Source organism: Dendronephthya gigantea, unplaced genomic scaffold, assembly GCF_004324835.1.
Source record: "Dendronephthya gigantea isolate DGI-Jeju-01 unplaced genomic scaffold, DenGig_1.0 000022F, whole genome shotgun sequence".
NCBI classification, from domain to species: domain Eukaryota; kingdom Metazoa; phylum Cnidaria; class Anthozoa; order Malacalcyonacea; family Nephtheidae; genus Dendronephthya; species Dendronephthya gigantea.
This window is the reverse complement of record NW_021163032.1, coordinates 371,526-393,722: the sequence shown is the minus strand read 5'-3', so window position 1 is coordinate 393,722 and position 22,197 is coordinate 371,526. Positions and strand designations below refer to the sequence as shown.

General features: G+C 40.9%; 5 protein-coding genes across 6 annotated transcripts; 3 read left to right on the top strand and 2 right to left on the bottom strand.

Annotated features, from left to right (window-relative positions):
• Positions 1-198: 198 nt before the first annotated feature.
• LOC114522170 lies at positions 199-1,963 on the bottom strand. The gene is made up of 2 exons (XM_028542801.1): positions 1,805-1,963; positions 199-1,515 (listed from the first exon to the last, which is right to left on the bottom strand). The coding sequence occupies exons 1-2, from the start codon at positions 1,869-1,871 to the stop codon at positions 293-295; spliced, it is 1,290 nt and encodes a 429-aa protein (XP_028398602.1). The 5' UTR covers positions 1,872-1,963; the 3' UTR covers positions 199-292.
• A 76-nt stretch (positions 1,964-2,039) lies between these two features.
• Positions 2,040-4,964, top strand: LOC114522175 (zinc finger FYVE domain-containing protein 21-like). The gene is made up of 7 exons (XM_028542806.1): positions 2,040-2,232; positions 2,388-2,438; positions 2,882-3,050; positions 3,163-3,232; positions 3,303-3,391; positions 3,774-3,919; positions 4,033-4,964. The coding sequence occupies exons 1-7, from the start codon at positions 2,116-2,118 to the stop codon at positions 4,063-4,065; spliced, it is 675 nt and encodes a 224-aa protein (XP_028398607.1). The 5' UTR covers positions 2,040-2,115; the 3' UTR covers positions 4,066-4,964.
• A 765-nt stretch (positions 4,965-5,729) lies between these two features.
• On the top strand, positions 5,730-10,375 carry LOC114522167 (matrix metalloproteinase-14-like). Of its 2 annotated transcripts, none has more exons than XM_028542797.1 (7): positions 5,730-6,285; positions 7,176-7,250; positions 7,727-8,023; positions 8,502-8,751; positions 8,962-9,183; positions 9,306-9,579; positions 9,780-10,375. In XM_028542797.1, exons 1-7 carry the CDS (start codon positions 6,277-6,279, stop codon positions 10,150-10,152), a joined length of 1,500 nt encoding a protein of 499 aa, XP_028398598.1. In that variant the 5' UTR covers positions 5,730-6,276; the 3' UTR covers positions 10,153-10,375. The 2 variants fall into 2 exon arrangements, with proteins under 2 accessions (XP_028398598.1, XP_028398599.1); XM_028542798.1 differs by lacking the exon at positions 5,730-6,285 and adding an exon at positions 7,019-7,097.
• Positions 10,376-10,678: 303 nt separating this feature from the next.
• LOC114522364 lies at positions 10,679-11,839 on the top strand. Its single transcript, XM_028543035.1, has 5 exons — positions 10,679-10,759; positions 10,836-10,997; positions 11,249-11,348; positions 11,459-11,553; positions 11,798-11,839. The coding sequence occupies exons 1-4, from the start codon at positions 10,757-10,759 to the stop codon at positions 11,542-11,544; spliced, it is 351 nt and encodes a 116-aa protein (XP_028398836.1). The 5' UTR covers positions 10,679-10,756; the 3' UTR covers positions 11,545-11,553; positions 11,798-11,839.
• A 104-nt stretch (positions 11,840-11,943) lies between these two features.
• Positions 11,944-14,578, bottom strand: LOC114522172 (zinc finger protein-like 1 homolog). The gene is made up of 8 exons (XM_028542802.1): positions 14,328-14,578; positions 14,137-14,248; positions 13,962-14,050; positions 13,767-13,871; positions 13,543-13,597; positions 13,056-13,265; positions 12,834-12,954; positions 11,944-12,576 (listed from the first exon to the last, which is right to left on the bottom strand). Exons 1-8 carry the CDS (start codon positions 14,427-14,429, stop codon positions 12,375-12,377), a joined length of 996 nt encoding a protein of 331 aa, XP_028398603.1. The 5' UTR covers positions 14,430-14,578; the 3' UTR covers positions 11,944-12,374.
• Between the last annotated feature and the right edge of the window lie 7,619 nt (positions 14,579-22,197).

Sequence of the window (22,197 nt, the reverse complement as noted above, 5' to 3'; positions counted from 1 at the left end):
TGCACATGTTAGTTCCCGAGAACATACTAAGTTTAAAATTATGAAATCATGCTGTCTCCAATAAAGAGTATAATAAATACATACTAATACTTTTACCATTGTTTAAATTAGATCATTATTAAATATATTAAATAATTATATTAGTTTTTATACAAGAAATGCGTTTATTGTGTAAATATATGGTAAATAGTTAGATTATTTTCCACTTAATTTTTATGTAAATCATGCATTTTGTACAAATAATTTTTAATTTACTAATTTTAAATAAATAATTATTTTATAAACATCTGCATTAGAGTCTAGTGCTTTTGTCGCCCTCTTGACTGAGTTGATGGTACAGCACACGATTCTTCTTCAACCCAGACATCAATTTATTCAACTCTCGTTTGTAGCAAAGCCGTATACTTACTGCCAATACGATACACAATGTCACCATAGATATGATCAACTTATTGGTCAGAGACAACCCTAAGGTATCACCAGGTAAATCATGGTTAACATGTGTTGGTTGAGGTATGACTGGCTTGCTATCAGTTATACTTATACCAATCCAAAGATCATCGAGAACCACCACATGCCCTTCTTTATCTTTTCTATATCCACCAAATAACCATACATTGCCATCAACTTGCCAAACATTTGCCCCAAATCTTGGGCTAGGATCAGGATACCTGGACCTGGATTGAATCCAAGTTAGGTTTGAGCTTTTCAGCATCCAATGAACTGAAGTATTCACACTGCCGGTACTGGCTATCCCAAGCAAATGAAGATTGGAGTTGTCATCAACCCACCTAACAAATCCATTCCTACTAGACCAATATTCTGGCTTTGTAATATTAACCTTAGATATTGCAACATTGTCATGACTTATTGACAGAAGCACAGAGTCCTTGCTCATATTTTGGGATGACCATACATACATGAATACCAAACCATCATGCTCATCATTCCAAAGTGAAAACTGATCCAACTTGGAAATGCCTTCATCCACATGTATTCTTTCTGTGATATTTATTGGTTCCCAGTTCATTGTTTTTAACTTGAAAACCCACAGTTTAATAGCATCCATGTTTGAATGGCAAATCAAAGATAAACTGTCTGAACTCTTGTCACACCACAATGCAAAACAACCATTCATGTCCCCAAAGTGATTTACAGTTTGAATCAAATTCCAAGCATTTGAAGATATATTGTACGCCCATAACTCTGATTCATTATTGTGAACTTGCTGACCAAAAACGAAAGCCCTGCCATGACAAAAACATGATAAACCATTGCTGAGCTTTGGGTATCCTGATGAATTTTTATGCACTACTTTTATCCACTTGTATGATTCCTGGTTAAATTTCCACAGTTCATATACATCTTTCTTCACCTCAGATTCATTCTTTCTCACAACCTTTTTACCAGAAAATAACCAAAGTTGATAACGGTCATCAGCCCAGGTCAATGCATCAAAAATGCCACTTGGTCGATTACCACTTTTGGCACTAATCTGACGCCAAACTAAATTCCCTTCAAAATTTTAAGTGTAAAAAATTCATGAGATGCAGATGGCAATTGACTTTTGACTGCGTTTAAAACAAAGATCAAACAAAACTGAAAAGAACGTCCGAAAATAACGGAAAGCCTGAAAACAAAGATTGGTTAATTAAATTACCCTAATAATTTCCAGATTACATAGTTCGCATGCCTAAACTTTAAACACGTAAAAGCAATTAAAAAATAACGTAAATTGCCTTCGTCGCATACTTAAATACATTAATAGTTTTGTAAAAATATTGTAAAGCAAGCTTCAATATACCCGAGTCTCCAGATGAAAGGTTTCCAAACAATGGGAATATCAGGAAAATCAAAAGTATATAGAACATATTATGAATTTATCAACTTTTCAAAAAGAAAAGGCGAATAGTTTCAGCATACTCTTGTTCGAGCTTTTCTGTATAGAATTTCTACCACTTATTAAAATTTCATGGCAATTTGTGCTTAAACAGTAAGGGACCGGGGAATCCCGGGGAAGCGTCGATAGCTGGCGGGAATGTACGATTGCGTCCGATTGCCATATTGTTTATTTTCTTCATTTCACATCATAGAATATTAAACTGCGAACATAAAATGGCATCTGGTAAGACTTTAACAAAAGGCAAAAGTGGCCTGCGAATGCTTCCAAACGACGACAAAGACCGTTCTCCTTTCACGATAGAAGAACCTCCTTGGCAGCCAGACGAAAAAGTGTGTGAATCGTTGTACAAATCTGCATTTTTTCCCCGAATACGCAGACATGTGTATTAATTTATTTCAATAGTCCCAGTACTTGTAACCTTATACCTGTATTCTGGCCTGTCGAAATTTGCCAGAAATTTTGACTTAAGAATGTTTTTTTTTAGTATACTTCGTGCGTGAAATGTAAAGCGACGTTTGATTTCTGGAAGAGACGGGTAAGTTTTTGTTCAGGCGTATATACCGCTTAATATAACTAGCAATATTAAATATGTCTATTGTTCATTGATTTTGTTTGGTTTAAACCTTGTTGAAGTAAATTGGATTGCATACAGTCCAGGCTTGGCAAAAAAAGTTTTATTAAAACTTTTTTAGTCATCATGCTTCAATAGTTAACTTATTAGCTGGCAATGCTTTTACACATGTCATTTCAAGAAAAAAAAGCAAAATACTTTCGCATTACAAATCACAAGCAACATATGGCACTAGAGATGACAAACTTGGGCTTATTGCCAATTAATAGGTGAAGCATAGCCAGTAGAATCACTAGCAAGTAGTTTCAGCACAATGCCTGAAAGATACTAATATGAAATGAACTGGCCATGAATTAACATATTTCTCCAAGCATGGTGTGAACCACTCATCTCATATTGTATTTCAGCATCATTGTCGAAGATGTGGCAATGTGTTTTGTGGGACCTGTTGTGATCAAAAAGTTCTTCTACCAAGACTAAACTTTGTTGATCCTGTTAGAGTGTGCGAGGAATGCGCTGCTGTGGCAAAGAAAGAAAATGAATTTTTTGATAAATCTTTGAAAGTTTTAATGAATGGTATAAAAGTTGATCAATACTGAAAATATCATCTTTGCCCTAATAATTGGGTTCATTTATGCTGGATTATGCTCCAATGATACTTCATTGCATTCTCATGATTCCTTTTTAGGAGCGGATTTTTATGTTGATGAATCAACAGAAGAAACTTTGCATTGTAAACTTAATCACAAGAATCACAGGTGGATGGTTGTACATATGTTAAATCTCTATTTGTTTCCCAATTTTCAATTCACTACTTTTTCACCACAGAGAAATCCTAATTGGCAAAAATCATGATGTCATTGATTTGACAAGACTCATCTCAGTAAAAACTGTATCTGATAATCCAGAAACCCAAGGTACTGATCTTTGTTGCCTGAGTATCCACCACACATTCCACTCCAACATTTCATCTTTTTCTTCCAACCTCTACAACATGATGCTGTCTCACTACTGACCCTATATACACCTATATACCCCTTCTAGGCATGCTTTTTATTTCCTCAAATTCCACACCCATTTGCCAACCCATACCATACCCCTTATAACTAACAGCCATCTCCAATTCCATCTTCTAGTCCTCTCCACCTGTCTATCCCTCTTTCCTAACCCTCATTCAAGCCCCATCTCACCCAGCCTGCCTTTCTGTTCCATAAGTCACCCCCTTCCCACAGAAGCTAATATATCAGTAGAGATCATCCATTAAGAAGTATATCTCTCTTCACATTCATTTCTCCCTAGGTTCAACTCTTCCCATAGTAACAGGTCTGATCTTCAAATGCAAAAATGAAAGCAGTAACTCACCTGAGACAAAACAACTACGAGCGTTGGAAGCTACACAAGAAGGCAGAAAGGCTTCGCTAAACTGGATTGTTGCCATGCAGAAGGTATTTGAAGAAAAGGAATTGGAAAAATGAATCATAACTTCAATTGCAGCTGTTGAAAAATGCCTTGAAAAATTTCACAAACAGTTCATATGTGTGCTTTGTTTTATTTTCAGGGAGTGAAGATCTTGTTTGAGGCAGGCCACTGAGATTCGTGAATGACATCACCTGGGGTAATTGATCCGGAAATTATTCCAAAAAAAAATATGGGAATCGTTTTCGCTATTGCTGTATACCAACGCTCTCTGCATCAAAACTGATCTCTGTACCTGACACTGGATAAAATATGATATAATTATATTACTGATACCCCATCAAACGCAGTATTTCAAAGACGTAATAATGCCGCGCTTTCGGAGTAATTCATGAACATAGTCATAGAATAGAACCACAAGAACTACAAGTTACAGATTCACAAAAGACGGGGGATTTCTTAAAAGAAAACGTAGTTACTGCATACTTTGTGATATTGTGTATGTTAAAAAGGTCATAATTTAGATTAATATGAAAGGAACTTAAATGGTTGTGCTTTTTTTCCTCTTTGAAAGAGGTTTGGTTGTCGCGTACCGTACGAGGTCACATATAACGCTGGGAATATTGAAAGTGAAAATAAGTGGATGTATCGAAAGTGTGAAATTGGGTTTATGTTAAATATGCTTGTTCAAAAGATCCAATTAGCACAAACGTAGTGTTGGGTCGGCAGAAAAGCACGATGGTATAAAAAAACAACCTTGAATGATCAAGATATGTATTTTCTGACATTTTTTGGATGTCGTACGTGTTTGCTAACTTTGCTTATAATTTCCGTTGGGCAAGTATCCTAATTGGTGTTAACCCTGTCCCCCCGTCATGACGTCATCTGACTGGAACTTAATGATCCGTACCAAAACAACAAAATTTGGCGAATTGTTTAAACTGGCTGTAAGTCAAGACATCCATTAAACCTTTTGGCTATCTTATGCATTTACCTATTCCATGAAACCTGGATATGGGTGGCCAGTCTGAGCCATCGGATCACTGTGGGGAAGGATTCCGTATCGGGTAAGAATCAAGAATCGTGGACACCTTGAACTGAAGAAAAGCAGCTCTTTTTTTCTCTTCCTCGTTTTCCACTCAGTCAACACCGATCTGCACACACAATGAAGGCATTTTTAGCGAGAGAAGACATCCAGATGCTTTGAACGAGTGATAAGTTAAATCATAGGTTAAATTGATAATCTGATGTTGGATGACAGTTTGGCTGCTGACGTATACATTATGTCGTCGCGGTATAATTAAGCAAATCTAATTAAAGAGAGAAACCGGAAAAAAATAGAACAATGAAGTGAAAATTTTGCCAAGCCCTTGATTGAACCGAATGTGCTCAAAAATTGGATCAGCGTTTTTTATAAGCAGTACACGTTGTACTACAGATAGTATGTACGTGATCTGTCACAGTCACACAGACAGTAAGCTAGAGCAAATAAAAACAATGGTTGTATATTACGAACGTTTTTTAAACGTCAAGACATCCTGTGTGTGAATTAAATGTTAATTTGTCTCGTCAGCGGCCGGAAGCGATCGTCCAGGGACGGATCCAATAATGTCTGTGTAGAAGACCTCAGTTTCCGGAACGAGAGTACAAACCTATTTCAAACTGCGCTTAGCTGTTAGAAATTTCTGTCTAATAGTAATAGGATTTCAATAGATCACGCGGATTTCGTCTGATAAAACCATTTATAGAGTCGATAAATTCCATTCTAGCATATTTTCAAAAGTGTTGATATGCTCGATTGTGTTGTGTGTGTGTGTGTTTTTGCAGGACGCCAGTTTTACGATTTCTAATGACGGTTCCAAGAATGAAACTGCGACGGCAAATTTCCGAGACTAGGAAATTGCTAGGATGTGGAATACTGGAATTCTTCAATTTTTCGTTTTTATTATGTGGCAATATGTGTGACCAGTCAATCCTCTAAACTTAAGCTCAGTTGCTTACAGGCTCACACACCCCAATTAGGCGAGGTTTGGGGTTGGTCTTCGTAAAGTTTTGCGCTGAAAAATGTGTTCCATTCATTATTGGAGAAAAACGTGCAACGTCTGTGGAAAATTTAATTAAGATTCGTCATCCACCCAGCTAGGATCAAGGAGTGCTCATTGATAACGAAGGCTTCCTGGGAAATGAAAAGTGATATGTACGTCAAACAGATGTGAATGTGTCAACACCTTCTGCTGTGTCAGCACCCTGCTGAATGTAGAGGTTGAAGGTATCCGCTTATATAAACATTGGATATTGCCCGCACCAAATTAGTGAAGCCAGTAGGTCATCTGGTTCTGAATACGACAACTTGGGCAGAAATTTCAACTCAGATTGATACAGAATTATGACGAAGGTAAGAGAATGAACGTGACATACTTTCATTTAGGTCTGTTTGTTCTGTTCTTCTCAATCTCTGAATAGATAGAAGAGTTAACTGATCGATATCAATTTAACTATCAGCTCAACTAAAATGGATTATACTCGGGCCTAACAAAATCCTGAATTCTTAAAGCAGCGATATTTTCAACGACGGAACAGATAATTATACAATTGAAGAAAAAACTGCTTTAGAATACTCTTTACCTGTGATAGCTAAAGTTGTCCCTGTGATGCTTCACAGACGTAAGTTATTGGTTTCACACTGAGCCGTAAAACAAAAATTTTTCAACAATCGTGTAACGAATTCTTGCGGCAAAATAAGGGAGCGGCGTACTTCAATAAAGTACTTGGATATTTACAAGGCGTACTTTATGCTAATTAGTGCGTGAGAGAGAGCGGCGACGCGCATAGAAAAACAGGATAGCAGATGTCCGAGTGTTCAGATGTTTTAGTAATTATCTTGCATGGGAACATTTCTGTTGTACAAGTTAAATACTGTACAAGTCAGCACGGTTTAGTTTGAAAGCTTGTTTGCAGATACATGAATAAACAGTGAATTAGAATACTTTTTGAAAGCCAAAAAGCACAGACGAACTTTCTAAAATTCAGCATGCAGTTAGTTTTAAGAAGACACGTCTTCTTGCCTGATGTGCAAGAGGGAGACACGATGATGGAGAAGAAAAGGAAATAATCCCACACTTCAAGGAAAAAGCAAACAATCCTACGTAAAACAAATCACCTCAATGACTCTTCGCACGTTCTTCAAAATAGTTTTTAGGTCGAAAGGTTAGCCCAGTATTTCTACCACTTCCTATACTATAGTTCGAGTCATTTGGTATAATAATTTGACTATTTTCGTTGTAGGTCTGTGCTACGTATTTTTTTCTTGTGATAATATGGAAATTCAGGATTGGTCTCGCAACCGAACAAGAGAAAGACGTGAGTTCACATATATTGGCCACTTTGTGATCCAGAACGAGCTAAATACGAACTATGAGATATACAGTCGTTGTATCTTGTTTTCTCCTTCTCTTGTTCCGCAGTATTCTGCCATAAATTCTAGTTTTCTTCCATACTCCATCATGTACTAAGGCATGAATCGAGTAAGAGACAGGAAGCGTTCACCTAGCGAATTTTTCAACTGTCAGTTCGATAACATCCTGGCAACATTGCATTGACAATCTCAGCCAATTGTTGACCAATAAGCCGACCAAAAATAACTGTGAATAATAGGACAGGATTCCTTAATTTCAATACAGGTCGATGCCTAAAAGTCTAGTCCTAAGCCAGGAAAGGACTCCTGGTGTATATAGGCCAGTATAGTCTTCGGCCATATATGGTCAGGCTTCGGTCTTTGTGGATTGCCAGAGCGTCAGCACATGAGATGCATTGATTGGTATATTATTTTCTTGCAGCCCTACGCTTACCTAGAGCGATATGGATACATCAAGTCAATGACAAGTGTCATTTCACACGCGCACACGGCTGATGCGGCGATTCGCAAGTTTCAAAGATACGCACAACTGCCAGTCACTGGCAAGATGGATCTCGCAACGAAACGCAAGCTGACTGGACCTCGATGTGGTGCACAGGATTTTAAACCGACATCGAGTGTGATTGGTCAAGCGGTTAGCGGGGTTCCTGTGGGGTCTTTTCGAGACATGCGCAGAAGAAAACGCTACGTACAACAGGGGACAAAATGGCGAAAGCAGGTATTTGTCCCTGACAAACATGATTTTAATCTACAGGGTGTCCCAAAAAAAAAGCAACCACTTAAATATGCAGAACATTAATACAGCTCTAAAGCGCAATAGATAAGTACCTCTGGGAATTGAAAATGGCTCTTAATCCTTCATTTACAATGCTAAAAGTCATTTTAGCTGAACTATGGTGCAAACCCGAACAATATTAATATTCTTGCATATTTAAGTGGTTGCGTTTTTTTTGGGACACCCTGTATGTGAAATTATAGACAATACCCTTTTTGATGTACAATAGTCCTTTCAGGAATAGTCCATACTTGTACTAAAGTCTATTTAAAATGACAAGCAGTTACTTTAGTCTAGACTCTAGTTTCTTAACATACTAACACTGCCATGCACTGAATGGTAGATGAAAGCTTTTGCTGTACAAATAATTCTTTTATTCATAATTCTTTCAATCCTAAAAGCTTTTTTTCAATGTTTACAGACCGTCAGCTGGAGTTTACACAACTACCCTTCAAATTACGTCGCCTTATCGCGAGCAGATGTTGACCGAACCTTAGTGAAAGCGTTCAAAATGTGGCAATCCGTTACCACCCTGCGTTTCAGGAGACTAAGTAACAATCGTAATGCCGACATTATAGTACGCTTTGGTAGTTACGACCATGGCGATCCGTATAGTTTTGATGGTCGAGGTGGCACTTTGGCCCATGGTTTCTACCCAGGATCTAATACAGGTATGCTTTTCATTTCAAATCTTTTTTGATGCCTGGTAAGGATTTGAGAACACTACATAACTCAGTAGAGGACTATAGTACTCACCAACCAGCATATTTCAAAGCCACAATAAGACCAACTCTGGACTAAGCAATCTGGATCCAGCAATGATTGGTACCTATAAACAACTGGTAATGGTGCATTATCGTTTTCGTTTTATCATTCTAAAGGTCTGGATGGTGACATCCACTTCGATGACGATGAGACGTGGTCATTGAACGGTCAAGACGACACTACAGATCTACTGTGGACCAGCCTGCACGAGATCGGTCACGCTATTGGCTTGGAACATTCAGACAGAAGGCAAGCGATCATGTGGCCCTGGTTTGAAGGTTTTCAAGCCGGACTGAAGCTCAGACAAGATGATATTTCTGGGATACAAAGCATTTACGGTATTGTAGATTTCTTTGTCGACATAGACGTTCAATACGGGTTGCCATAAATCTTCAATGTATTTGTATGATGAACTGTGAATCCAGGAAATCCTGACGTTTATTCCAACCATAATATTTAGGTGCTCGATCAGGATACATCACGTGTCCGGCTACCAACGAAGTGATGCCGAGGGTGTCGTCAATCTGTAACTATGGCAACTTTGATGACGTGGTCTACCAGAAGGAAACCTGCACAACCTACATCTTTCGGGGACGCTACGTGTGGAGAATGAATCACGCGAAAAAGGCAAGCAATCATGAACGAATATCCTCAAAATGGCGCGGACTCTTTGACAACATTGATGCCGCATACACCAGAAACGATGGCTCGATCGTGTTCTTTAAAAATAACAGGTAATTTCTCGGATAAGGTCCAGCAAGAGTAATTTCATTACTGAATGAATGAATGCGAGAGAATTAAGATGTATTAAGTGTAGTGCACATAGTATATTTGCTAATTTAATATGGTAATGCAGTACATGGATCCTCTAATCTCTGCAGGAAAAGAGGCGGGTATAAGAGAAATCCTTCAAACGGAGTGTTTTATTTTCTAGATACATGATTTATGACAAGAACTTCCGAAGTATCAAAAAACAATCACGAATCAGCAATTTCATCAAGAACGGAAGGGAAACTGGATTGGACAGAATTGATGCAGCTATGGTCTGGGATGGCAACTCGAGAACATATTTCTTCCGTAATGACAAATACTGGCGGTACAACGAGAAAACAAAGTCAATTGACCCTGGTTATCCAAAGAGTACATCTCTATGGCGTGGTGTCCAGACCCCTGTAAACGGCGCGTTCAGTTGGAAAAGCAGCAAAACATTTTTCTTGAGCGGCAATAAGGTCGATAAATTCAACAATAATAGGTTTGCTGTGCAAAAATTAGGACGAGGTATAAACAAGTTCATTAAAAATTGCTAGTCAGCATGTGGACGTCATTTTGGACGATGTGAAAAAGTCAAACCTATCTTGTCTCCAGTGTATGCATATTATTCTCAAATCAGTTCCAACTGTTGTTCCCAAGTAACTGAAGATATTTATAAACACTATATTACATCAGTCACCTTGACACGGTCGCGACAATTACCTGAATACGTTTGTAAATATATAACGCACGTTAATTTCAATGTGAATAAATTATAATGACAAAATATGGTGATATCAATGTTACCCATACGATAGTCTGTTTTTCAAACGTCGAAATTCGTCGCAGCACCGATGATTAACCGACGACGGACATCCACGACGAATTCAGTACAAAAAAGAACATAAGAACTGTGTTTCCAAAAATTTGAAACTGTCTAAGTTACGCAGGCATTTTCCGGGGCAGAAAATGCGCAGATTTCGTAATCGGCAATTACAACAGTAATCGTGCGTTCCAATTAGTGAGGTCATAGAAACGCGTGCGATTGAACTATCTTTAAAAAAATCTCAACGCGAAACGCATGCAAAATATCGTCGAAGAAATACTACCGGTGTAGTGGAATGTGATAAAATTGATTGGAATTTAACAGCAAAGTGATCCATGGTGAGGCATTGATGGAATAAAAATCCATGTTGAGAGTCGTGACTCTAACTTCGGTTATTCACTTTTTTTCACATAGTTTAAGTGTGGTGATATTCACTTTAAAAAGAAAGAGGTCTATTTGGGAGTCTCGTTGATGACTGGACTTTTTCTGTCTGCAACTTTATTCAACGACTTCGTGGCGTACTTGGAATTTGAGATGCCCGAACACACGACGCAGGGTTTCACCTTTGCCATCATGGTAAGATCACTAGTCGAAGACCAGATCTGACATCATTTTACATCCATAATCCTGGATCTTACACGATAAGCGAAGCATGTGATCTAGTAAAATTCTCATCAACGAAGTATTCCAAAATAAATTAGCAATCCAACCTTATTGTATAAGAAAGACCCCATGAAGACAAGGGGTATATTCACAGCAGTAAAATTCCTAACCAGTCTTCCCGACAAGTTCTGACGAGGTGGTCTCATTTTTCTTTTCAATTTTAGCTTATCAACTTGATTTCCTTCAAAATGGCCATCCTAGCCTTCATCTATAACTGTTTAGCTATGAAATGTATCGCAAAGCAAATATCAGCTGTGTCAATAGGTACGTTTTTCTAATCTTTTTGGACGATCCTAGTTTGGTTTGTATATTTTACGCGGGATCTTAGTTCAGACGTGTGCACGAAGAGACAAGATATTATATTTGTTATCTAGCGTGGAACCTGGTTTTATTTATTGTGAGAATATCATTGGACCTAGCGCTCATCGAGTACAGACAGGAAGGGTACGCCGTGGAATGAAATGAAAAGGTAATGAAAGGTAATTCACAGAAAAAAATGCATGTTTTTGATTGTCGAGGAAGCCACAAACTCTACACCAGTTTTCAAACTCAATTGTAAGGAAATTCAAATTGAAAAACAAAGAGGTACCATCTACCAACACCATGCTTAAATAACATTCATGTATCCGGTAGATTTAGCAGAAGTACATATAGCACAAGTCTAGTCAATAGCAAGACGTACATATAGCCTTATCATCTGTCTATCATTCCAGGAATTTTCACGGAGTATTCCAAGAAAGTAGCGTGGCGCCAAGACGATACAGCGAAGTTTTATAGATATAATTTAGAGCTAAACGGTAGATAGACGATATTTAAAGACATTTTCATATATTTTATGTGTGTTCGCGTGTTTTTAAAAAAAACACAAGAAAATAAAGGCAATATACGAGGAATGAAGTCGCTTATTCGATTTAAAAACATCCATTTTACTGTTCCTCGAAAACGTACAACGTCTACAATTTATGAATCGAAGATCCCTATAATAACTGCGGGGTAAGGCAGATAAAATATCTCTGAGAAAAACATAGTTACATGTTTGTATATGGATCTCGGTTCACAGAGAAAAAACTACCCATTGTTGACTTTAAATTATGTTAGGTAGTTAAATTATGTTAGGCACATATAGGTATCACACATGCTGTAAGTGTACATATCTACAGCACTGATTCATCAATATTTCAAGTATTCCTATGGTCATTTCAGAACACAAGTGCACCAGCTTGCACTCTGATGTACCACCAACTATTTTTACAGTTGGGTTAAATTCTGGAAATTGATACAACCTGCTTATTAAGCTGTGTCATCTTCCACTCTAATGTTCGGGTTGGCTCGAGGATCCAGTAGCGGATCATTATTGGCTGTAATTCTACCCGCCCTTGTCATCATAACAATGAGAGTTATGCCAACAAGAATGGCTAAAAACACAAGAATTGCAGTTCTCTTTAATGGACTGTTTGAATCCTCTTTTATTGCTCGATTTTGTTTCCGTAATCTATGAACAACAAACACAGGTCTGGTCAAAAACCAGTCCGAGTTTACCCAATTTTTCAGGTCTCAAGGTCTTATGTTGAGAAACACAAAATCCTTAGTTCTTCTCAAAGCATGTATTCCTCAAGAGAGGAGCCATTTATCAGGATTTTTAAAAAAAATCCAGGTTAGGTTTTCTTCAAGGTAGAGACATGCATGCGGAATGCCCTACAAATTCACAAACAGACTGACTTTAAAATATAAGATAACAACAAAACATACCCAAACCATCGACTGAACCATTGTACGGCACCTCGCCTTTTGTACTTGTCAACATCATGATCTTTTAATGCTGAGTCTTCATTTTGCTCTCGTGCATCAAATATTTTCCTTGAAACAGTACCTGCAATGGATGATGTTTATTAGAAAAGATGATGGTGGCAGCACTTCATGGAAATATATATATATTAATCAATTACAAAATGAATAGAAAGAAAATTATACCTGTGCCATGTTTTTCCATGCGCGGGTAGGTCGCTTGAGGGGATGCTGCCGCAGCTGCGTGTTGCTGAGATTCGGGTCGGATATCCACAACATGTTGTTTGGGTGTGAACGCAGGTGCTGGAGCCTCCCCTTCATGCATAGGAGTTGATGTTCTTGTGAGAGTTGTTGTGTTACCCTGTTGGTACAGGTCTTGAACTTGATTTCTTAGTTCTGAAGTTCAATGATCAAGAGCATTATTATGAAGTCATGAACAAATACTAGAACCGCTTTCCTTTATACAGTAAAAACGGCCAAACTGGTCCTGTTGTATTTTGGCACAGACAGATTACTAGTGTCTTTTAGTGTTTCAAGAACTCCGCATTCAAGTATATTGTTATTCACATCTGTCTAGCATGGGAAATGCAGTTTCACCCTTATATTGGAAATACTCTAAATTTCCATTCAAAATCTGACCGGCCTGAATCAAAATTACTATTTACATAAATACCTTTATGATTCCCCGAATGCTCCACTTCATCTTGTGCATCATTCTGAGTACCAGCCTGAAAATTTGCCAACTTTGCTTACTTATATTTTCAGTACTTTTCCGTACAATATTCCCCAACCAAACTTGGCAATTTTACCAAACTTAGCATGCTCTTTGACAGCCTAAAAGACTGAAGAATGCAAAAATACTGACAAGCAATGTCAAATATATTTTTTTACACTTACCAGGGGTAAACCAAGACCGGTTCTCGCCCAATTTACATTGATTAGTTTCTTTTTTAAGGCCTCAGCGACAGGTGATACTAGATTGTTTGGCGGAAATACACACACCTTGAGAAAAAGCAAAAATATTTAAAAATAACTCGACGGCAAATGAAATCTCCAACTTCACTCTGAGTAAAATATTGGGAAAACACTAACCTTGCAGTTAGGACAAGTATACCCCGCTGGTGCCGTATTCGGAGGAAGACTTGATGCAAATTTATTCAAACAATCCCAGTGAAACACATCTATACAGACAATAAATATTTATACAAGGATACTGTCAACATCAAGAGAATACTGTTAATGGTACTTTGAAATCACCACAACTTACCATAGCAAGTCAACCTGACAGTATCACCATTAGACAGATTACCATTACATAAAGTACACACAGGATTATAATCGCTATCTTGCAACCAATGTAGATAGGATTTCACAATACACTGGAAAAAAGGGCATGAGAACTCAGAAATGATCCCGACTCAGTTCTGGATGAGGGTAGAAAACATAATCCATACTTACTCTAGAATGCCCAGAGACAAGGCAATGTTCACAGACATTTACACGATGTTCGAAGCAAAATTGATTCGTTACTTTCTTCTTGGGACATTTACATAAACCCATTTTAAGCAAATCAACGTTTTCACAGGGAAATTTACGGCAAATTGTACGATTCTTTAAGACTATGCCACGTCCTTATCGTCGGCCATGATAGTTACCGTATTAACCTACGCGAACTGGGGCGAGTATACAGTAAAAATTCAGTCCGTCTCCCTCCTGGTTTTTATCAAACTTATATCTGTGGTCGAGTATACCGTTATTCGATATTATCGAATTAGTCGTTTTCCGGCGAATTCGACCATGGTCGAATTAGTCGTTTTCCGGCGAACTCGACCATGGTTGAATTAGTCGTTTTCCGGCGAACTCGACCATGGTCGAATTAGTCGTTTTCCGGCGAACTCGACCATGGTCGAATTAGTCGTTTTCCGGCGAACTCGACCATGGTCGAATTAGTCGTTTTCCGGCGAACTCGACCATGGTCGAATTAGTCGTTTTCCGGCGAAGTCGACCATGGTCGAATTAGTCGTTTTCCGGCGAACTCGACCATGGTCGAATTAGTCGTTTTCCGGGGAACTCGACCATGGCCGAATTAGTCGTTTTCCAGCAGGCTCGCCCCTGGTCGAATTAGTCGTTTTCCGGCGAACTCGACCATGGTCGAATTAGTTGTTTTCCGGCGAACTCGACCATGGTCGAATTAGTCGTTTTCCGGCGAACTCGACCATGGCCGAATTAGTCGTTTTCCAGCAGGCTCGACCCTGGTCGAATTAGTCGTTTTCCGGCGAACTCAACCATGGTCGAGTTAGTCGTTTTCCGGCGAACTCGACCATGGTCGAATTAGTCGTTTTCCGGCGATCTCGACCATGGTCCAGTTAGTCGTTTTCAGGCGAACTCGACCATGGTCGAATTAGTTGTTTTCCGGCGGACTCGACCATGGTCGAATTAGTCGTTTTCCGGCGAACTCGACCATGGTCGAATTAGTCGTTTTCCGGCGACCTCGACCATGGTCGAGTTAGTCGTTTTCCGGCGAGCTCGACCATGGTCGAATTAGTCGTTTTCCGGCGACCTCGACCATGGTCGAGTTAGTCGTTTTCCGGCGAGCTCGACCATGGTCGAATTAGTCGTTTTCCGGCGACCTCGACCATGGTCGAGTTAGTCGTTTTCCGGCGAACTCGACCATGGTCGAGTTAGTCGTTTTCCGGCGAACTCGACCATGGTCGAGTTAGTCGTTTTCCGGCGAACTCGACCATGGTCGAATTAGTCGTTTTCCGGCGAACTCGACCATGGTCGAATTAGTCGTTTTCTGGCGAACTCGACCATGGTCGAGTTAGTCGTTTTTCGGCGAACTCGACTATGGTCGAATTAGTCGTTTTCCGGCGAACTCGACCATGGTCGAATTAGTCGTTTTCCGGCGAACTCGACCGTGGTCGAGTTAGTCGTTTTCCTGCGAACTCGACCATGGTCGAGTTAGTCGTTTTCCGGCGAACTCGACCATGGTCCAGTTAGTCGTTTTCCGGCGAACTCGACCATGGTCGAATTAGTTGTTTTCCGGCGAACTCGACCATGGTCGAGTTAGTCGTTTTCAGGCGAACTCGACCATGGTCGAATTAGTCGTTTTCCGGCGAACTCGACCATGGTCGAGTTAGTCGTTTTCAGGCGAACTCGACCATGGTCGAATTAGTTGTTTTCCGGCGAACTCGACCATGGTCGAATTAGTCGTTTTCCGGCGAACTCGACCATGGTCGAGTTAGTCGTTTTCCGGCGAGCTCGACCATGGTCGAATTAGTCGTTTTCCGGCGACCTCGACCATGGTCGAGTTAGTCGTTTTCCGGCGAGCTCGACCATGGTCGAATTAGTCGTTTTCCGGCGACCTCGACCATGGTCGAGTTAGTCGTTTTCCGGCGAACTCGACCATGGTCGAGTTAGTCGTTTTCCGGCGAACTCGACCATGGTCGAGTTAGTCGTTTTCCAGCGAACTCGACCATGGTCGAATTAGTCGTTTTCCGGCGAACTCGACCATGGTCGAATTAGTCGTTTTCCGGCGAACTCGACCATGGTCGAGTTAGTCGTTTTTCGGCGAACTCGACTATGGTCGAATTAGTCGTTTTCCGGCGAACTCGACCATGGTCGAATTAGTCGTTTTCCGGCGAACTCGACCATGGTCGAATTAGTCGTTTTCCGGCGAACTCGACCATGGTCGAGTTAGTCGTTTTTCGGCGAACTCGACTATGGTCGAATTAGTCGTTTTCCGGCGAACTCGACCATGGTCGAATTAGTCGTTTTCCGGCGAACTCGACCATGGTCGAGTTAGTCGTTTTCCCGCGAACTCGACCATGGTTGAGTTAGTCGTTTTCCGGCGAACTCGACCATGGTCAAGTTAGTCGTTTTCCGGCGAACTCGACCATGGTCGAATTAGTCGTTTTCCGGCGAACTCGACCATGGTCGAGTTAGTCGTTTTCAGGCGAACTCGACCATGGTCGAATTAGTTGTTTTCCGGCGAACTCGACCATGGTCGAGTTAGTCGTTTTCAGGCGAACTCGACCATGGTCGAGTTAGTCGTTTTCCGGCGATCTCGACCATGGTCGAGTTAGTCGTTTTCCGGCGAACTCGACCATGGTCGAATTAGTCGTTTTCCGGCGAACTCGACCATGGTCGAATTAGTCGTTTTCCGGCGGACTCGACCATGGTCGAATTAGTCGTTTTCCGGCGAACTCGACCATGGTCGAGTTAGTCGTTTTCCGGCGAACTCGACCATGAGTTGCATGATGGTCGTATTTGCCATTTTCCGGCGAACAGGACCATGGTCGTATTTGCCATTTTCCGGCGAATATGACCATGGTCGAAAACGCCGGTTTCCGGCCGACTCGACCATGGTCGAATAATGAAGCGGTCAGAAGTGTATTAGGATAGTGCAATTGCGAGGACCGCACGCGTGTTTCGAGCGATCGCGCCAAATTCAGTCACGTGACTTGGGGAAAGAGAACAAAAGAGAAGTCCGCCATTATTCAAGATAGAGATACAAAACAGTGTTTTACCGACTTATTTAAACATCAAGCGGCTTCTTTTGACTTTATTGTTTGTTGAAGTTTGGATCAACATTAAGTTTGTATGATTTAATTGTAAGAAGCAAGAATTTTGAATATATTTTGTATGTTTACGTATATGACATGTCGTGTTGAAACCTGTTTCTGTGCGCTTTATCAATTTTGACTATGAATTATACCGCATCCCGGTACAGTAAAACACTGCTTAATCGTTGACGAACGCTTTGGCAATTGGTTGTTTGTGCTTGTGAAGAAGAGACATTGGAATTTGTTTGGCAAATTTATAAAACGTCGCTTGAAGACTACGCACTATAAACAACGATAAAATGGACGAAGTTGAAACCAAGAAACAAGAACGTAGTAAGTCAAAAATGGCTGTTACACGTACATCACGAAGACTTATCGATGCAGCCCACAGAGACGTCGATTTCGAGACGTTGAAAGGTTTTATCATGGAACTTGAAAAGGTATATGATGATTTTGTGTTATTACTGAAGAGTATGAGTTACTAGTTTCCGAAGAAAAGTTTGCTGAACACCGTGTGGTTAATGGGGACGACCTTGCTACTTATAATGCAAACGTTAAACAAACATATGAAGAAGCGCGAGATGTTTATGTTAAAATAAAGGCTGAGAATGACAAGTCTAAGCAGAATTTAGCAATGGTACCCCTCATGACAGCCCTAAGGAGAGACATGAACAGATTACAAGATATAATTTCAGCTGTTGATGACAGTTTATCACAAGAAACCCCTAGTTCAGAAGGTTTACAAATGGACAGGATTGACATGGAGACTTTATTAAATGAAATGTGTGATAAAATAGACAAACTAACTATTATTCAGCCAGACACTTACATGCTGAATGATGTGGAGACAATAATGGGCACTGCGTATAATAAAATAAGGAAGGTAAACCTTCACTTGAAAAGGAACCAGGTTCCTAAAGCGCAAGTGATTGTATCAAGAGATGATGAGTGCCCAACAAACACAAAAGGTATGTCAACTAGTTTAACAACCCTCGTGACTGGGGAAGTTCAAACCCTAGCAAATGGTCCTACTTTGGAGTCAGTTGGGCCCACTTCTTTGAATATTCTCCCTAATAATCCTGCATCGGGCACACAATCCGTGAAAACTGCTCTTGGTGTTGGCCCCATAATGAGTATTACACCCATTTCTAGTAATAGTTCCACCATTGTACCCCCCTAAGTCCACCAGTCAGTCAGATGTCCAGTTCCACCGTTGTACAACCCCTAAGTCCACCAGTCAGTCAGATGTCCAGTTCCACCGTTGTACAACCCCTAAGTCCACCAGTCGGTCAGATGTCCAGTTCCACCTTTGTACCCCCCCTAAACTCACCTATTGGTCAGATGGCAAGCTCTGCCTTCGTGACTGCACCCCATCATTATAGTAGTGTACATACCACCCCAGAAGTAACAAACCCTCCCTATAGTTTACCGACTAACTCTAGATCAGAATTAAACCCACCGCTACAAAATTGTGTATCTGGAACTTATCCCTGGTATTATAATACAACATCAGTTGGGTCTCTTGTTCCTTCACATGCAGCAACCATAGCGCCACAGAATGAGTCACGGCAATCTCACCCAATTGGGTCACCTTTAATCAATAACGCTAACATAAGTTTGAAGAAAACTTCCTTACCAACGTTCAGTGGTTTGAGAAAAGATTGGCCTGAATTTAAGGCTGTGTGGAAACAACTAGCAGAGTCAGTATATTTCAATAAGACCGCTTTGGCTCATGAACTAAAGAGGTCAGTCAAGGGAGAAGCCAGTCAACGAATACGTTCGGTATATATAACCCGGCCAGAAGCATATGATACAATGTGGAAGAAGTTGGAAGCCCACTACGATGATGCGAGTGCAAGTGTACAAGCGGCACTAACCGGCTTACAGCATTTAAAGCCTGTAGAGAGTGAGGATTATAGAGCCCTAATAGACTTGGTGGATGACGTGGAAGCGGCCTACTGTCAGCTCCAAGAACTCAATCATTTAGACATTTTGACAATGAGAGATGTGGACCACATCAGCAAGTTTCTACCAAGCCATGTCAGAGTCGAATGGATTCGCAAGTATCAAGATATGCCAGCTGTTGAGAAGGTAAACCCCTTCCCACACTTCATGAAATTCATAGAGCGAGAACGTGAAGCTGTTGCCAGATTAGCTGAGAGTCAACCTACTAAGAAGAGATTACCATTCTTTGATAAATCAAGAGCAAAAGGACAGCTTCATCAGATCAATGCTGGCAGCCGAGGAGGAAAGTTCTATAAGTGCGCCTTTCCTGCACACAGAAAGGACCATATTAACCACAAAACTAGTGATTGCAATGAATTCAGAAAGCTGGAAGTGTCTGGTAAACAAGGAAGATATGAACTCTTGAAGCAAATAAATGCCTGTTTCAAGTGCTTCGGCAACCACAAGAGACAAGACTGCCCCAAGACCGATCCTTGCTCATCATGCGGAAGTAAGTCACATCACCAACTATTGTGCAAGCCAAAGAAACCCCCAATTATCCCACCAGAGCAACCGGAGGTAGAGAAAGACAAACACGAAGAGAAAGAAAGCAACGTGGTACAAAGTGACACCCTAGCCCTTTATCCCATTTACCAACTACTGTTGTTGAAAGTGGCAAGTCTGTGAGTGTCTTCTGTGATGGAGGGTCAAATTCAAGTTACATTACTCATCGTGCGGCAGATAAGGTCGGAGCTAAAGTGGTACGGAAGTTAACTCTCGACATAACTACTATGGGCAATGTAGAAAAAACCTACAGCACACGCGAGTACCAGTTTACAATGAGAACTCGTACCGGTAGGAAGGTTACAGTCAATGCATTCGGCATGGAAAGAATAACGGGCCCAGTGAGCAAGCTCAACCCAGACGTATTGGCCAAATTGTTTCCTGATCACGACCCAGAGTCCCTTCAAAGGAAGTCCGAACATATTGACGTGTTACTTGGGTGTGACTATTTCGGACTTCACCCAAAGAATGAAGAAGCACGGTGTGGTGCAAACCTAAGCATAATGAGTGGCGAACTAGGAATTTGCCTGCAAGGAACACACCCAGATCTTAGTGAAGAAACGTACCACGACACGAACTTGGCGAAAACGATCCATGATGTTCGACACAAAGCTGAAACGTATTCGGCCTGCCTTGGAACTCATCCAGAATTCACTCGTCAAGGATTGTCACCCCAAATTATAGAGGGGAACACCGAAGCTCATCATAGCATGTGCAACGTCGCCAGGTTAAAGATCGACCGAGGAGGAGACAGCCAGATAGAGAATTTTATCCGAGGCGAAGAATTAGGCACCGAGACGTCTCCTCGCTGTGGCGGTTGCCGTTGCAACAAATGTCCAAGTGTCGGTCATACTTATTCATTCAAAGAGGAACAAGAGTTAAAGATGATTCAGGACAACTTGGAGTACGATGAGCAGAAACGTTGTTGGATAACAAGCTATCCCTGGTTAGTTAACCCAAGCAGTCTTCCTGATAACTACAGTGCTGCTTTAGCCACACTGCGAAACACCGAACGAACTTTGTCTCGAGACAGTAAATGGGCTGAAACCTACAAAGTTCAAATGAAAGATATGGAGGACCGTCAAGTGCTCGTAAGTTATCTCCACAAGAACTGAAAGAATGGAAAGGACCTATATTCTATATTGCACACCTGGCTGTAGTCAACCCTCGTTCGAATTCAACTCCTGTACGCATCGTCTTCAATTCTAGTCAAAGCTATCGTGGAGTGTCGCTGAATTCCTGCCTGGCCAAGGGTCCGGATGCTTACATCAATAACTTGATTGGAATCCTACTACGATGGAGAGAGGAGTATGTAGCCTTTGTTGGAGACTTGAAGAAGATGTTTAATTCTGTCCACCTAAAGTCATTGGAGCAACATTGTCATCGGTTTCTTTGGCGAGACATGGACACTGAACGTGAACCAGACGTTTATGTGATGGAACGAGTCAACATGGGCGATTCACCAGCGCCGGCTATTAGCACAGAAGCGGTTTATAAGACTGCGAATTTATTTCAGGAAGACAGCCCAGAGGCTGCTGTGATGCTGAAGAAGTCCAGCTATGTAGATGACCTAATTGATTCCCGTTCCAAGAAACAGGATGCTCTGAAACTTGCTTTCGAAGCAGAGAATATGCTTGCCAAAGGAGGCTTCACAGTCAAGTGCTGGCAGTTTAGTGGCGAAGAGAAAACTCGTTCTGGTAAAGAACTGCAACAGACTGTGGCGCAGGAGAAAAAGTCGAACGATGTTGAGCGTCCGTTGCTGAAGGGAAATGATGCAAGCCTTCGCATCCTTGGTGTCGGATGGAAACCAAAGGAAGATGTCATCGTTTTTGACGTTACCCTCAATTTCAGTCAAAAGAGACGCGGAGTACGCATCGGACCCAACTTGATGATCAATGATCTACCTGAAGCTTTACCGGATATCCTAACCAAACGAATTGTCCTTCAACAGGTGATGAAAATTTACGACCCTCTTGGTTTGATCTGTCCTTTCACCCTCATCGGAAAAATTTATCTGCGAGAAACATGGTCCCGCAACCTGGGATGGGACGACCAACTCCCTTCTGATCTTCGTACCAAATGGGTAAAGTTTTTTGTCTCCTGTTCGAGTTGGAAAAGTTGAATTATCAACGGTGCCTTCGACCGCCCGAAGCCGTGGGCAATCCTTGGCTTGTTATACTCAGTGATGGCAGCAACATCGCCTATGGGTTCGTAGCATACATCCGTTGGGTGTTAGTCAATGGTAACGTTTGGTG

Coding starts and splice junctions, on each gene's coding strand:
- LOC114522170 (XM_028542801.1), bottom strand. CDS start 1,871: ATGTTCTATATACTTTTGATTTTCCTGATATTCCCATTGTTTGGAAAC. Junction 1,516..1,804: donor CCTTTCATCTGGAGACTCGG/GTATATTGAAGC, acceptor AAAATTTTGAAG/GGAATTTAGTTTGGCGTCAG.
- LOC114522175 (XM_028542806.1), top strand. CDS start 2,116: ATGGCATCTGGTAAGACTTTAACAAAAGGCAAAAGTGGCCTGCGAATG. Junction 3,051..3,162: donor TTTGAAAGTTTTAATGAATG/GTATAAAAGTTG, acceptor ATTCCTTTTTAG/GAGCGGATTTTTATGTTGAT. Junction 3,392..3,773: donor TGATAATCCAGAAACCCAAG/GTACTGATCTTT, acceptor ATTTCTCCCTAG/GTTCAACTCTTCCCATAGTA.
- LOC114522167 (XM_028542797.1), top strand. Junction 7,251..7,726: donor CAACCGAACAAGAGAAAGAC/GTGAGTTCACAT, acceptor ATTTTCTTGCAG/CCCTACGCTTACCTAGAGCG. Junction 8,024..8,501: donor GGACAAAATGGCGAAAGCAG/GTATTTGTCCCT, acceptor CAATGTTTACAG/ACCGTCAGCTGGAGTTTACA.
- LOC114522364 (XM_028543035.1), top strand. Junction 10,998..11,248: donor GTTTCACCTTTGCCATCATG/GTAAGATCACTA, acceptor TTTCAATTTTAG/CTTATCAACTTGATTTCCTT. Junction 11,349..11,458: donor AATATCAGCTGTGTCAATAG/GTACGTTTTTCT, acceptor TTTGTTATCTAG/CGTGGAACCTGGTTTTATTT.
- LOC114522172 (XM_028542802.1), bottom strand. CDS start 14,429: ATGGGTTTATGTAAATGTCCCAAGAAGAAAGTAACGAATCAATTTTGC. Junction 14,051..14,136: donor TGTCAGGTTGACTTGCTATG/GTAAGTTGTGGT, acceptor TTGTCTGTATAG/ATGTGTTTCACTGGGATTGT. Junction 13,266..13,542: donor GCATTCGGGGAATCATAAAG/GTATTTATGTAA, acceptor ATTGAACTTCAG/AACTAAGAAATCAAGTTCAA.